This window comes from Anguilla rostrata, chromosome 7, assembly GCF_018555375.3.
Source record: "Anguilla rostrata isolate EN2019 chromosome 7, ASM1855537v3, whole genome shotgun sequence".
Classification (NCBI taxonomy): domain Eukaryota; kingdom Metazoa; phylum Chordata; class Actinopteri; order Anguilliformes; family Anguillidae; genus Anguilla; species Anguilla rostrata.
The window spans coordinates 7,389,716-7,403,729 of record NC_057939.1 but is presented as its reverse complement, the minus strand read 5'-3'; the positions used below and the strand labels follow the sequence as shown (position 1 = coordinate 7,403,729).

Sequence of the window (14,014 nt, the reverse complement as noted above, 5' to 3'; positions counted from 1 at the left end):
TGCCCGTCTCCATGGTTACCGCACAAGCGAGCGGAGTGGAAAATGCAATGCGAGGTGATAGCGCAGGCCCGAGAGATAACGAGCCCTTTTAGCTATAGGCATTTTATATAATATATAATCTATAAATATACTATCCTGCAAACCTTTAGAATAAACGGGTAACCTGATATGAATACTGCGACACCCAAGACTGACACAGTTATTCAGATAATTCTCTCAAATTACTGGAAGTTCTACTCAACAGTGGGGCATTGGTGTGGTTCAGGGGCTGGACCGGCAGGTTTGAGGTTAACATCCCAGATGGCGCCGGTCTTGTAATTCGGTGCCAAGCACTTACGTTTTTACGGTCACCGTGTTGGGAAATGATCGGTGTGGCAGTCGTGGGCGTCGTTCGCCCTGTCCCAGCAGAACGCGGCGTTTGCGCTTAACGAGCCCCTTCGTTCAGGCGGCCGCTCGAGGAGGCTCGGCCGAACGCGGCTGCCGTCTTTCCCTCCCCTACCGCCAACCTCCACCCGCCCGCCCGCTATCTGCTGACCGCGCCTTCATAATCCGCCCCGTTGACAGTCCAGAGTAGCTTTAGCGGGGATCTGGATAATCGCGGTGACCTTGGCGTCGGCGGCGACCTGTCCGTCATTCAGCCGTCTGAAGCTCCTCCCGCCGCCGCGTAGACCTTCAGAATGCCGCGCAGTCCTCAGTAACAGCGGCGTTTCCGTGACGCCCGCTGGCGGTCTGAGGGGGGGCGGGGGGGGCGTATTGAGAGTTTGTTTCGACCAGCGGCCGCTGCGTCTGACCCGTTGGAGCGCCGCGGCGAAGGTCGGCCCCCCGGGAGCGGTGTGAGGGGGGTGAGGGGGACTAGGTCTGAGGGCTGGAGGGTTGGCCTCTGCAGCAGCGGTTGGTCACTGTCAGGCTGGTAGTTCAACGAAAACAACTTCTGTTATGATTGCGGTCTGCGGTGCGATGCAGAGAGCTGCTTTGATGGAGTTGGCCAGCGTGCGTGCGTGTGTGTGAGTGTGTGTGTGTGTGTGTGTGTGTGTGCGTGTGTATGAGGGGGGAGCGCAGAGCGGGGCTCGCGTTGTTTGGCCCCCAGGAGAAACCTGGAGCCGCGATTGATCCCGCCAAAGCTTCCCCCCCCCCGGCGGGGTCCGGCGCAGCGGGTTCGAAACGGTACCGCGCGGAGAACGAGGAGAAAGCAGAACATCCGCCGCCGTCGCTGCCCGCGAGAACCAACCCCCCTGAGCACACCCCCTCTCCCCCCCTGCGGATCTCCTCCCCGTAAACAGGAGAGCTGCGAGTCTTCATTTCGGCCCCAGCTGAGGCACGCCGGGGCGGGTACGAGAGGGAGAGAGAGAGAGAGAGAGGGAGAGGCGCTTTCGTTACGGGTTAAATTTTCCGCTCTGCGAGGAGGGCGCCCGGGGGGAAAATGGAATGTCCTTTTCTTCTTTTCTTTTTTCTTTCTTTTCTCCCCTTCAGCCACGCAACGCGTTTTGCGCGGCGGCGGTGGTGGTGGCGGACGGGCGGGCCGTCGGCGGCGCCGCCCCCCCCCCGTACCTCCGCCACTGCCGCAAAGGGCGTGGCTCTGCGCGGGAAGCTGGGGACGAGCGCGGGAACAGAGAAAGATCGCCTCTCGTAACTGGCGAGGCCGTTGTTTACCTCCGTCTCCGCGCTCTCCAGGAGCGCTCGGGGGGGCGCTCAGGGGGGGCCCTGTTGAGTAACGGTTTGTTATTTCTGGTTTTTGAGTTTGCTGCATGATAATAAAAAAAAATTGTCTAAAAAGGTGGGTTTTTTTTTTTTTCGCTATTGTCAAGTAGAACCGAGTAACATCGTTTCCCTGCTCCACGCTGGGCTTCCTGTGAACGAGACCTACGCGATGCAGGAAGCAGCGCTGCTGTCATTCCTGTTTAACAGTGAATAAATGCATGGTTCGCTGATCAGGCATTGTTAACAATACAGAACTGACAGTTTGTCTTGAGGTATTGACAGGAAAGATAAAGCTCTCGGTAAAATCACAGATGGGGTATCGAAGCATTAAATACTGACACGCCGGTACTGTTTGTCTTCTCTTTTGAAAATTGATGCTCATGCTTCCAATGAGATGGGTGTGCACGTGTGTGTGTGTAGCATGTGGCGTGCGTGTGTGTGTGTGTGTGCGTGTGCGTGTGTATGTGTGTGTGCATGCGAGCGTGTGTGTGCCAGCACTTACACACGTGTGTGTGTGTGTAGCATGTGGCGTGCGTGTGTGTGTGCGTGTGTGTGTGTGTGTGTGCATGCGAGTGCGTGTGTGCCAGCACTTACACGCGTGTGTGTTGGTGGCGCGCGGAGCGGCCTGGCATCGTTATAAATGTGATTAATTAGGATCATGAAGCATTACTGATTACTGTTATTAAGCAGTTACCTGTCAGCGCTCCTGAGCGGGGCTGGGGGGGCTGGGGGGGGGGGAGGAGGCCCCCGCCAGCACAGCTGTCAGACCCGGGCTGATGTTAAGTTCAGTCGGGTTTTACTCCTGGAGCTCACATTAAAACCGTCTGCGTGACCCGCGCTCTGATTGGCTCTGTGAGGGGACTGGAAACGTGCTCACTTCCTGAACGCGGGGGGGGTTAAATACGTTTTGGAAGCGACTGATTCTGTTGGGCCGGCCCGTGGCTGATTTGGGGAGGAGGGCGGTGACGTTCCGCGTGGCCGGCTGTGCGCCTGGTTCGGGTGGGGGGCGGGGGGGGCGGTGAGGTCCGGGGCCCAGCCCATCTGTGCGCTGTGAGCTGTGACTCCAGAGGCCGCTGGAGGACGGCGGAGATGACGGATCTGCCATTAGACCGGCAGTTGGCACGGGCCATGGGGGGGGCCGTGGGGGGGGGGGGGGTGTCTGTGGCTGCGGAGGGAGCATTCGCCAGCCTAATCCCTGCCCCGGGACGTCCTGCTTAATAACCACAGACAACCCGCCAATGTGTACCCCGCCGTGCCAAGGTCCCGCGGGCCAAACCGCGCGATGGCGGTAGAGGGGACATCATTCAGCGCCTGCCCCCCCTCGCCCCCCGCCCTCCTGTTTCCAGACTGCGGAGTGAAGAGCAGCAGCTACAGCGGCGAACTACGACCCCCATCATGCATTCACACCCCGGGCGGGGTGTATTTTTGAGTTCCTGAACAGACCACATTCCGTTGCTTCCGTAAGCGAGCGTGTTGGCGGTCCTGGCCCCGCTGCGCGGACGCGCGGCGCCGTGCGGCGGCGGTGCCGGGGCGGGCTGGAGACTCCTCCGCATTGCGATGCGTTCCTCACACACACGGGCCATTGTGGCCCCCGGGGGGGGGGCGGCTGAATTGGCGTTCTTGGGTCCCGGAACAATCGCTGTTTGTCCCCCCCACCACACCCCCCGCCCCCCCCCACCCGAGGCTTTGACAGGGGGCTGTAGGTTACTCGCTGTGCCATCGCAGAGCCGCAGAGCAGAGCACGGGGCTCTGTGATCCCGCTAACCTCGCTGACTGCGCTAACCGTCCGCGCAGGAGAGATTTCGGGGAGCCCGAGGCGGCCCGGCATGGACTTCCCGCCGCGGCGCTGAGCCGTCGCGGTGCACGCGGGCGCTTCCTCTTCCTGCGTTAGCGGGACAGCGGCGGCGGCGGCGGGGTGGCGGCTCCTCTCTCTCGCCGCGGCAGTAACTCCTCCGGCCCGTGCCTGGCGACGGGCGAGGAGCGCCAGGGCGCGGGGGGGTGGGGGGGGAGCGAAGCGGAGCTGGCGGAGGAGGAGGGCGAGACCCCGCGTTCATCCTCCCTTTTATCCGGCATGTCCTTGAGGTCCTTTAAGATAAACATGGACGCCTCCGCCGAGAAGTTTGGCTCTTTCTGCAGGAGATGGATGTCCCGCGTACAAAGGTCTGTGTGTTTACACCCCCTGCCCTCCCCTCCTCCTCTCCCCCCGTCCCTTTCTGCTGCCTCTCTCTCCCCCTCTTCCCCTTTCACCCTCTCCCCCTGTCTCTTTCTCCTGCCTTTATCCCCATCTCCCGCTCTCTCTCTCCCCCTCTTCCCCTCCCTCAACCCTTGTTCCCCTCTCTGCCCCTCTTCCACCCTCTTCCCTTCTCTCCCCCTCTCTTTCACTCTCACCCTCCCTTTCCCCCTTTCCCCTTCTTCCCCTCTCTCCCCCTCTTCCTTTCTTCCCCTCTCTCTCCCCCTGTCTCCCTCTCTCCCTCTCTCCTTTCCCCGCTCTCTGAGCACGTCTGTACTGCAGTCAGGTGTTTATCGTTCAGGCCGCTCGTGCTTGGCCTACATTTCCCCGTGTGTGTTTCATCCTCCCTTTGCTCGTATCGAATAAAAATAAGGCTCGTTGTGTAAAATGGTATAAAAACATATCGATTTGTTTCTTTCGCGGAAAGGTGCTCTATTGTACTGTGGGCTTGCCCACATGGTCATTTGTCAGCTTTGCCAATACAAAAGGCCTTCATTATTAGGCTTTACGGTGATATGGTAAAGATTCCCACAAATAGTCTTGCGGCGTTCCTTTTTTTTATGCCCGGAGAGAGAGAGAGTGGCTGAGAATGTCGCCATTTTAAATCCACGGTTTGCTGACAAATTGCCCCAGGTGTTTTATGCTTTTATTTTGCAAAGTGTTTTTCTTTAAATTGCTCTGAAGGCGGCCTCGGCCAGCTAACGCGCAGCGTTGTCGTAGCATTCGCTCAGCGCTGCAGCAGGACTGCGGCGGTCGCGTTAGCGTTAGCGCGGGTGGGGTTGAGTGCAGTCGGGGGGACGTCGGGCAGTTGTTTGGGCTGCTCCTTCGGGGGCCTCGCGCCGGTGTGAATAGGAGCCCGCGGTTCTCGCGGCGCTGTGCTGGTGTGTTCGCGGCGGCGCTGTGCTGGTGTGTTCGCGGCGCTGTGCTGGTGTGTTCGCGGCGCTGTGCTGGTGTGTTAGCGGCGGCGTTGTTGCGCGGGCGCTGCGTCGCTGGCTTCGATGTCGGGCCGAGCGTTAGCCCGCCGCTGAGTTAGCAAGCGGGTGTGCGAGGGGCCCTGGAGAACCGGGCTGCGCTGAGGCTAAGATGGGGAAGTGCTACTGTTCGAACTTCTCCTCTTTTTCTCTGTGCCCCTCTCTCTGCTTCTCTCTCTCTCTCTCTCTCTCTGTCTTTGTTTCACTCCGTCTCCCTCTCTCATTGTCTTTGTCTCTCTGTCTGCTCTCTGTCTTTGTCTCTTCCCTCTCTCTCTCTGTCTTTGTCTCTCTCTCTCTCCTCTGTTCTCTCTCTCAGCGCTCGGCAGCCATGTTGGATAGGGCCTCTCTCTGTCCTCTCGCTCTCTCTCGGTAGCCATGTTGGGTAGGGCCTCTGTCTCTCTCTCTCTCCTCTGTTCTCTCCCTCCCTCTCAGCGCTCGGCGGCCATGTTGGGCAGGGCCCCTCTCTCCCTCTTGGCGGCCATGTTGGGCAGGGCCTGGGCAGAGCTCTTATTAGCATTAGCGCGGGGCGGGTTCACGTTAAGCGGCGGGCGCGAGAGACGGCGGCTCTGAGCAGGTGCAGGGCTGGGAGGTTTGGCAGCGGGGAGGAGGGCCTGTGGGGGGGGAGGCGGGGGGTACAGTGAGTCCCTCTCTCTCACTCTCTCTCTCTCTCTCTCTAAGCTCGGCTTTCATCACTCTGGGTGCTAATCTCCCTCTCTCAGCTCTGCTCCCTCACTGGGGATCTGAGTGTGTGTGTGTGTGTGTACGCATTTGTGAGTGCGTGTGTGCGTGTGCGTGCGTGTGTGTGTGCGCGCGCGCGCGTGTGTGTGTGTGCGCGTGCGCGTGTGTTTGTGTGTGTGTGTGTGTGTGTGTGTGTGCGTGTGTTTGTGTGTGTGTGTGTGTGCGTGTGTTTGTGTGTGTGTGTGTGTGTGTGTGTGTGTGTGGACGCTCTCGCAGGCCTTACTAAACTGTGATGTGGAAGCTGGGTGGGTTTGTGCAGCTTTTCGCTGTGCTCTGAACGACTTCAGTTTCCTTTCATGTGTCACGTGACTCCTTTACCCAAATCCCATTGGCCCGCTGTAGTGCCAGCAGCTGCAGCCCGTCTCCCCCATCCACTCACAACAGAGAAAGAGAGAGAGAGAGAGAGAGAGTGTGTGTGTCTGTGTGTGTGTGTCTGTCCCCCTCACTGATGGGCACTACTGGAGCTGTATGTGCCTGAGTGCATGTGTGTGTGCGTCAGTGCACGCACGCATGTGTGTGTGTGTGTCCCTCACTCTGATAGCTCTTACTGGCGGTGTGTGTGTGTGTAAGGAGGGCTTTGTGTAATTTGTACCACAGTACCTTGTAACTAGTCTCAAAATAACATGCCTGCTTTCACAAAACTGGACTCTAATTCTTTGTTGCGTAATGCGTATAAACAAAGTGGGCTGTACTGCACGTGTTTCTGTGCTCCTCTGTGAGTCCAGTGTTAGCAGCCGGGAGTGTGTGTGTGTGTGTGTGTGTGTGTGTGTGACATCAGAGCCCCCTAACGGCGCCCCCCCCCCTCTCCCCCCTGTCCCGCAGCAACGGCACGGGCAGCAAGATGAACGGGGCGCTGGAGCACTCCGACCAGCCCGACCCGGACGCCATCAAGATGTTCGTGGGCCAGATCCCGCGGTCCTGGTCCGAGAAGGAGCTGAAGGAGCTGTTCGAGCCGTACGGCGCCGTGTACCAGATCAACATCCTCCGAGACCGCAGCCAGAACCCGCCACAGAGCAAAGGCAAGGGCGGCGTCGAGCGCACCGCAGCATGTACACATGCGCACACACACGCACGCGCAGCAACATACGCGCACACACACACGGAAACATACCACAACATACACGCAAACACACCACAACATATACACACACACCACAACATACGCATGCTTACACACGTGCACACACACCACAACGCACACACGTACACATGCATACACCACAACGTACACACAGCACAATGGCACACCCTTTGCCCTCCATGGTTTCACTGTTCTAAAGGTGAATGCAGTTACCAGCGTTTGTCCTCGTTTACCCTGGTTTCGGTGTGAAAACACTGTCCTTATTTACCCGTTCTGAGGGTGAAGATACTGCAGTCAATTGCTCAATTTTTTAGAGTCAGGACACTGTCCTCAGCCCCTGGTTCTGAGGGCGTAGAGACTCTACGCCATTTACTCTCATTTAGCCCTCCCTGTGAAGTAGAGGCCATTTACCCTAAACGAGCCTGCCTGGCGGTGGAGGCGTATACGGCTCTTCACACAACATTATTCAGGGTAAGGACGTGCCGCCCCATTCGCTCACAGTTACTCCGTTTGTCCTCTCCCTGGAGTCTTCCGCCTTCATCTGCATAGCGGCGCTCCGGCGGCGCTCGGCACCAGCCTGCCCCGGGCTCCGGATCCAGCGCCCAGCTAGCGGGCTTCCGTAACGGGCTAGCGCGACCGCCGCTCGCGCTTTCACCGCGGCAACGCAGCGCCCTTTGACCTTGGCCCTCCGGCTCGGGTGATGAGCGGCAGGCTTCCGTAAGGGACTAGCGCAACCGTTGCTCGCGATTCCCGTGGTAACGAAGCGCCCTTTGACCTTTGCCCTCTGGCTCGGAAGGTGAGCGGCAGGCTTCCGTAAGGGACTAGCGCAACCATCGCTCGCGCTTCCCTGTGGCAACGCAGCGCCCTTTGACCTTTACCCTTCCCGCCTTTAGCCTCCTCGACTTTGCTTTTCCCTCCTTTTTTTTTTTCTTTTTTGTCACGCCTACAGAAGATCGGCCCTCCCCGTGAGCCCTAGCCGGCAAGGTCACGGTGTTTACGCCAAACCAGGCCCCTCCTACTGGGCCTCTTTCTTTTTTCCACTGAGAGAGCGCAGAGTACAGAGGGTCTGGCGTTCTCACCCGAACACACGCCAGGCGCCTCCCCCGTTTCTCTGTGTGCTTTTCAGGATCAGTAATGACACTGCACTTTCCAGGAAGTGGACTGAGGCCATCTCACAGGCTGTGGTCACATCCCCTTTTTTCCCACAACTTTTATTTTCCCTCCAAAACGTGTCGCGTTGACCCTTGACCCTTTGTCTGTTTGTGCTGATTCTAGTGTTTGACTTGCGCTGAGTGGAGTGTTGTTGGGGTTCCCTTCCCCCGTCCGCTCCCACCCCCCAACTGCACTGGTCTGAGCCCAAACTTCACTGTTAGTAGAGTCGACAGCTTCTTGTTTTGGAAGTCTGTAAATCTTCCTCTTCGACGCCAAGAAAACTCTTGCAAAGTTCTTTCCGTAGGAGCGAAGACGGGGTGCGTGTGAACAGTGTGGGAGACGCATTACTCATTCCGCTTTTTATTTTTCATTACTGGAGAACAGAAGCGCTCGAGGCAGAAAGTTCTGGAAATCGTCCCCCCCCCCCCCCCGTTCAGTTTGCAATTAGACCGGTTTGCAATCTCCTCCGTGAATTTCCAATCTGATAAAAACGCAGCGCAGAGCAAAATCTTGAGACTCGCAAAAACTCCTGAAGTCCTGGGTCGGGTGCGGCTGTGGAGGAGGAGGAGGAGATTGGAACGCTGAGAGGATGAAGGAGAAAAGTGAGATGTAGAGAGATGCGGAGTGTGAGAGGAGAGGGAGAAGGAGCGTGAAAGAGAGAGAGAGAGCGTGAAAGAGAGAGAGAGAGAGAGGGAGACAGGTGAGCCGGTGCTGTGTTTATTCTTAGCAGGCTGATGTTCGCACCCCCTCCGGTTCGCCCAGCTCCCGGGCTGCCTGCAGAAAGCTCGCTGGAGCGGGCCTTTCCCAGAAGCCTCTGCGGCCCCAGTCGCCATTCTGTTCGGTTTTTCTGATCCGGACCCGAAGTGTGCTCGTGTGAAGTTTTCCTGGTGGCGTGGGAGGTGGGGGGGCTGTTGGAGGGTGTCAGCCCCTCGGGTTCGCTACACCCGTTTCGGCTGGAGAGAGGATGCGGCTCCACCCGTTTTTCTCCTGAGTGGCCCGGAATGTTAACGTGTTCACCGCCCAGAGAACGAGGAAGGGGTTAGGAGAGGAGGAGGAGGAGGAGGGAGAGGAGAGGGAGAGGTAGGAGGAGCACCAAAGGGAGAGAATGAGAGGGAACGGAGGTTGGGGAATAGGGGCAGGAGCAGAGATTGTACAGAAGGGGGGGGAGGTGGGAGGGGCTGTTATTAGCCATTATGTAAATAAGCCCCCCAGGGCCCCCCCCAGCAGTGACAGAGGGTCAGGTGACACTTCACCATGATTGGGATTATTTTCCCCAGATGAAGGAGAGACGTGTGGATTACTGCTACTTCTGGAGCCCAGAATAGAAGAAGTCTGACACACAACACACACACAGTACACAAACACGCACACACACTACACACACACACCCTGATCCTTACACACAAACACACACACACACACACACACACACACACACCCTGATCCTTACACACAAACACACACACACTGAAAATCCCTGCACACACACACCAAAAATCCCTACACACACACATACAGACACTCACACACAGACACACACAAACAGGCGTACACACACACACACACACAGCGCCACACACACACACACACCTCCACACCCGGACGCAGCCGGAGCAGAAGAGGGGCATTGAAGTGGCCGGCCCTGGGTGGCTGGGAGCCTCAGAGGGGTGCTGTATTAATGCCGGGTCGTCTGTCGGAATACATTTCCATGTCAATGGGGACAGGGCTCCCCGGGAGAAGAATGGCTGCTCAGGATGGGAGGCCTTGTAAAAGGCTGGCTGTCTTTCAGAGCCCTGAGCTGTGTGTGTGTGTGTGTGTGTGTGTGTGTGCCTCCGCCCCCTCACCCCTCCTCACCACCCCACCGCTCGCTCGCCTGCACACCTGTGCATTTACATGAGCCCTCTGAGAGTGGGGAGGGGGGGAACCCCGGTTCGCACGACGCGCCCGGTCGCCATGACGCCGAGCTCGGGTCGACCGGCGCTCTCGTTCGTCTCCGGACCCCGCGCGCCGCGCTACTCTCTCTGGGCGACCGCTCTCGGAGTATAGCGCCCTGCGCCTTTTCAGACAAACAGATCCGTTTTACAAGCACGTTTTTTTGTCAACAACAAACCGGAGAAAAGACGGAGGCTGAGCAGCAGCGCTGTTTGATTGGTGCATTCGGACTGTTCCGTAAACCTCAGGCGGGAGGCTGCCCGCCATCGCCACGGGAACCAGCTCCAGAAAAGGCGCGTCTCGCGTGGACCTGCGCAGGACGAGCTCGGTTAGCCTAAGCTCCGCGTTAGCGCCTGGAGGGAGCGCGGTGGAGAGCGTAGCAGAGTAGCGTTTCCCGCGCAGGTTTTAGCGGGAAGGGTCCGGGCCATTAATCCCCATAATCCCGCCTCCTCCTCCACCACCCTCTCCACTGCACCTTCCTGCCGGCGGGGTTGAGTGGTGGGGGGGGGGGGGGGGGGGCGCCTCCCAGTTAACCCCACATCTGATACATGATTGGTTTTTAATGTTTTCATTTTCCGCGGCGCATTAGCGCGGTCACGCTCGCCCCGTTCCCCTCGCCCTCGCCGTTCTTCCGCTTCCTGCCCGGCGCGGTGTGCGTGCGTGTGCCGCCCCCCCCCCCCTACACCCAGCGAAATCCGCTCGGTTGGGTATTCAGGTGAGGCTGGCGGGCTGAGATGGAATTAGGGCTTATTTCATGTTTCCTGGGGGCACTGCGGCCAGTTAGAACCCAATAACAAGACATTAGCATTGTTAGCGCAACACCCCTGCCTATTACCATGCTACAGCCGGTGGATTATGCAGGGGTACTGGCGTGCGTGTGCGTGTGTGTGTGCCTGTGTGTGAATGCGTGTGTGTGTGCGGGTGTGTGTGTGTGTGTGCGTGCCTGTGTGTGTGTGTGTGTGTGTGTGTGTGTGTGCCTGTGCGTGCCTGTGTGTGTGTGCGTGTGTGTGCCTGTGCGTGTGTGTGTGTTTGTGTGCGCGCGTGTCCTTGTTCCTGCAGCATGTGAGTGTGTCTGCTCAGCCAGGGAGTTGTTTCATACGGAGTTGTTGGTAGGCCAGGTTGCCCGGAGGGACTGAGTCCTCTTTAAATCACATCAATGGCCCCCCCTCCTTCCCCCCCCCAGCTCTTTCTCTCTCTCTCTCTCTCTCTCTCTCATATCTGTGAATCCCTCTGTTTATGCGAGGGACCGGCGACGGAGAGGCGGCGAGAATTCCACAGATAGATTTGGCACGTCTCTCCCTCCCCGGCCAAATGTTCGCGGCACAGCCTGTGCCGTGACGCACGGCGCGCGGAAAAACAGAGGAGAGGAGGAGGAGGAGAGACGAAGCTCGCTCTTCTGTTCGCCCCGCGTTCGCAACATGCCCCCCCCCCCCATCCTCGGCTTATGAAGTCCTGAGGCTTTTAAAAATTATTTCTTTTGTTTGTTTGCTTTTTTAAAAATACGCACTCCATTTTTACACACAAGTGGGGCGTCATAATAATCTCTGCTGGCTCCCCCAGACCCCGATAACATTCCTCATTTGCTCGTCCTCCTCGCCAAGAGAAACGGTTTGAGGCTGAAGTCATCCTTCTCTCTATGGTGCAGCCCGATCGTACACTTCTCCGATCCTCGAGAAACATCTATGGTACGCCGCCTTTCCTTGCCTGGCTGGTAACAGAGCGAAACGTCTATGGTACCCCCCCCCCATACGCCCACGGAGGCCTGCGCCGTTGGCTTGCGCTCAGCCGATCTACGTCCACCCGCCGCAGACTTATCAGATCAGGACAGCGTGCCGAGCTCAGAAACAACTTCCTCGCCTCATCACGGCTCGGAGGTAATGTTTAGGAAGCCGTGACACGCCCGCAGACTGAGGCGGGGCTAGACAGACAGACAGACAGACAGACGGACGGACGGAGAGAGATCGGGAGGTTTACCCTCCCGGCGCCTGACGTGCGTTCTCTGGTGCTTTGAGGCGTGCCGGGGCCTCTTCCTCCTCTCTGAGTCACGGCAGATGTGTTCACGCGTGAGGATCTGTCTTAATTCCGACTGGGACCGTATTCATCAGAACGCGCCGTACAGGCTGCCGTCGTCTTCTTAATCAGCCTTTTTTTTTAAAATATTTTTTTGTTTTTACGTTCCCAATTGCGACCGTTTTTTTTTTCCGTCGGTATTTCCGAATTCGGATTGCGATTGTGTTTCTGAAATGCGCCTCTCTTTGTTCAGATCACGATCCCTGTTTAATAATGAATTAATCCGCTCTGTGTGGGATGCTGCGAGTCTCAGGAAAACGTGTTAGAGGATGAATGTTCCGGAAGCGCGAGCACCCGCCTGGTGCTGAAAAACACCCCTGTGGAGTTTTGGGGAGGGGGGGGGGGCGCTGGGGTGGGGGGGAGGAGCAGAAAGGCTGCTCCTCACACACACACACACACACACACACACACTCTCCTGTCAGTTTTAAATACAAAGCGTCTCTTCAGAAAGAACAGCGTAACCCCCACTTAAAAGTGCATCTCTTTATATGTCAGACGATTTGTCAATTTTCAGCCACACAACGGCGGAGATAAAGAGCTGAGAGGAGGCTGCCTCCTTTATTCTCTCTCTGCCTGTCTCCTCTCCTCTCCTCTCTTTCTGTCTGTCTCTCCCCCTCTCTCTGCCTGTCTCCTCTCCTCTCTTTCTGTCTGTCTCTCTCCCCCTCTCTCTGCCTGTCTCCTCTCCTCTCTTTCTGTCTGTCTCTCTCCCCCTCTCTCTGCCTGTCTCCTCTCCTCTCCTCTCCTCTCCTCTCTTTCTGTCTGTCTCTCTCCCCCTCTCTCTCTCTCTCCTCTCTCTGCCTGTCTCCTCTCCTCTCTTTCTGTCTGCCTGTCTCCTCTCCTCTGTCTGTCTCTCTCTTTCTCTCTCTGCCTGTCTCCTCTCCTCTCCTCTCTTTCTGTCTGTCTCTCTCCCCCTCTCTCTGTCTCCCTGTCTCAGTCTGTCTCTCTGCTCTCTCTCTGTCTCTCTCCCCCTCTCTTTCTGTCTGTCTCTCTCCCCCTCTCTCTGTCTCCCTGTCTCAGTCTGTCTCTCTGCTCTCTCTCTGTCTCTCTCCTCTCCTCACTCTGTCTGTCGCTCTCTCTCTGTCTCTGTGTCGTCTCTCTGTCTCTCCTCTAGTCTCTACCTCTCCTTCTCTCCTTTCCTCACTCTCTCTGTCTCTGTCTCTTCTCTCCTCTGTCTCTCTCTCCGTCTCTCCTCTGCTCTCTCTCTGTTTCTCTCCTATACTATCTCTGTCTCTGATTGTCTGTCTTTCCTCTCCTCTCGCTCTTTCTCTCCCTCCGCCCCCCCGTCTTTCTGTGTCTTGGCTCCCTCTTTTTTAAATGAGGATGCAGATCTGGCACCCTCTGCTTTTTTAGGAGGAGCCCAGTGGTCTTAACGGCAACCTGTTCAGTCAGCCACCATCGGCACTAACACACACACACACACTCACGTACACACACACACACGCAGAAACACACACACACTAACACACATGCAGAAACACACACACGCACACTAACAAACACACACTCACATACGCACAAACACACACTCGCGTACACACACACACATAAACGCACAAACACACACTCACGTACACACAAACACACACTAACAAACACACGCATGCAGAAACACTCACACACACAAACACACACAAACACACGCACACACACACGCACACTAACACACACACACACTAACACACACATGCAGAAACACACACACACACACTAACACACACACAGGGCGTGTGAGGTGCTTTCCGGCTTATCTGAATTATGGAAATCTAACGGCAGCAATTTTGTGCCCTTGATGTGGCTGCTATCTCTGTCATACTTTTCTGAAATTAACATAATAATGGGATAAAGAGGCTCAGAGGGGGGCATGCATGTACACACACTCACACACTCACAAACACATGCTCATACACACACACACACTCACACACACACACTCACAAGCACGCGCTCATACACACACACACACACACACACACACTCACAAGCACACGCTCATACACACACACACTCACACACACACACACACTCACACGCACACGCTCATACACACACACTCACACAACACCATACACTACACACACTACACACGCATACACACACACAACACACACACACACACAAGCACCTCATACACACACACATGCA

At 57.0% G+C, this 14,014-nt stretch overlaps 1 protein-coding gene across 17 annotated transcripts in view; it reads left to right on the top strand.

The window, feature by feature from the left end:
* Positions 1 to 14,014, top strand: part of celf2 (cugbp, Elav-like family member 2) — a 177,507-nt gene that overhangs the window by 99,807 nt on the left and 63,686 nt on the right. For all 17 annotated transcript variants that reach the window (XM_064342579.1, XM_064342577.1, XM_064342576.1 and 14 more), the window contains one exon: positions 6,460 to 6,656. In XM_064342579.1, the coding sequence (XP_064198649.1) occupies positions 6,460 to 6,656 (197 nt within the window). The remainder of the gene's footprint in view (positions 1 to 6,459; positions 6,657 to 14,014) is intronic.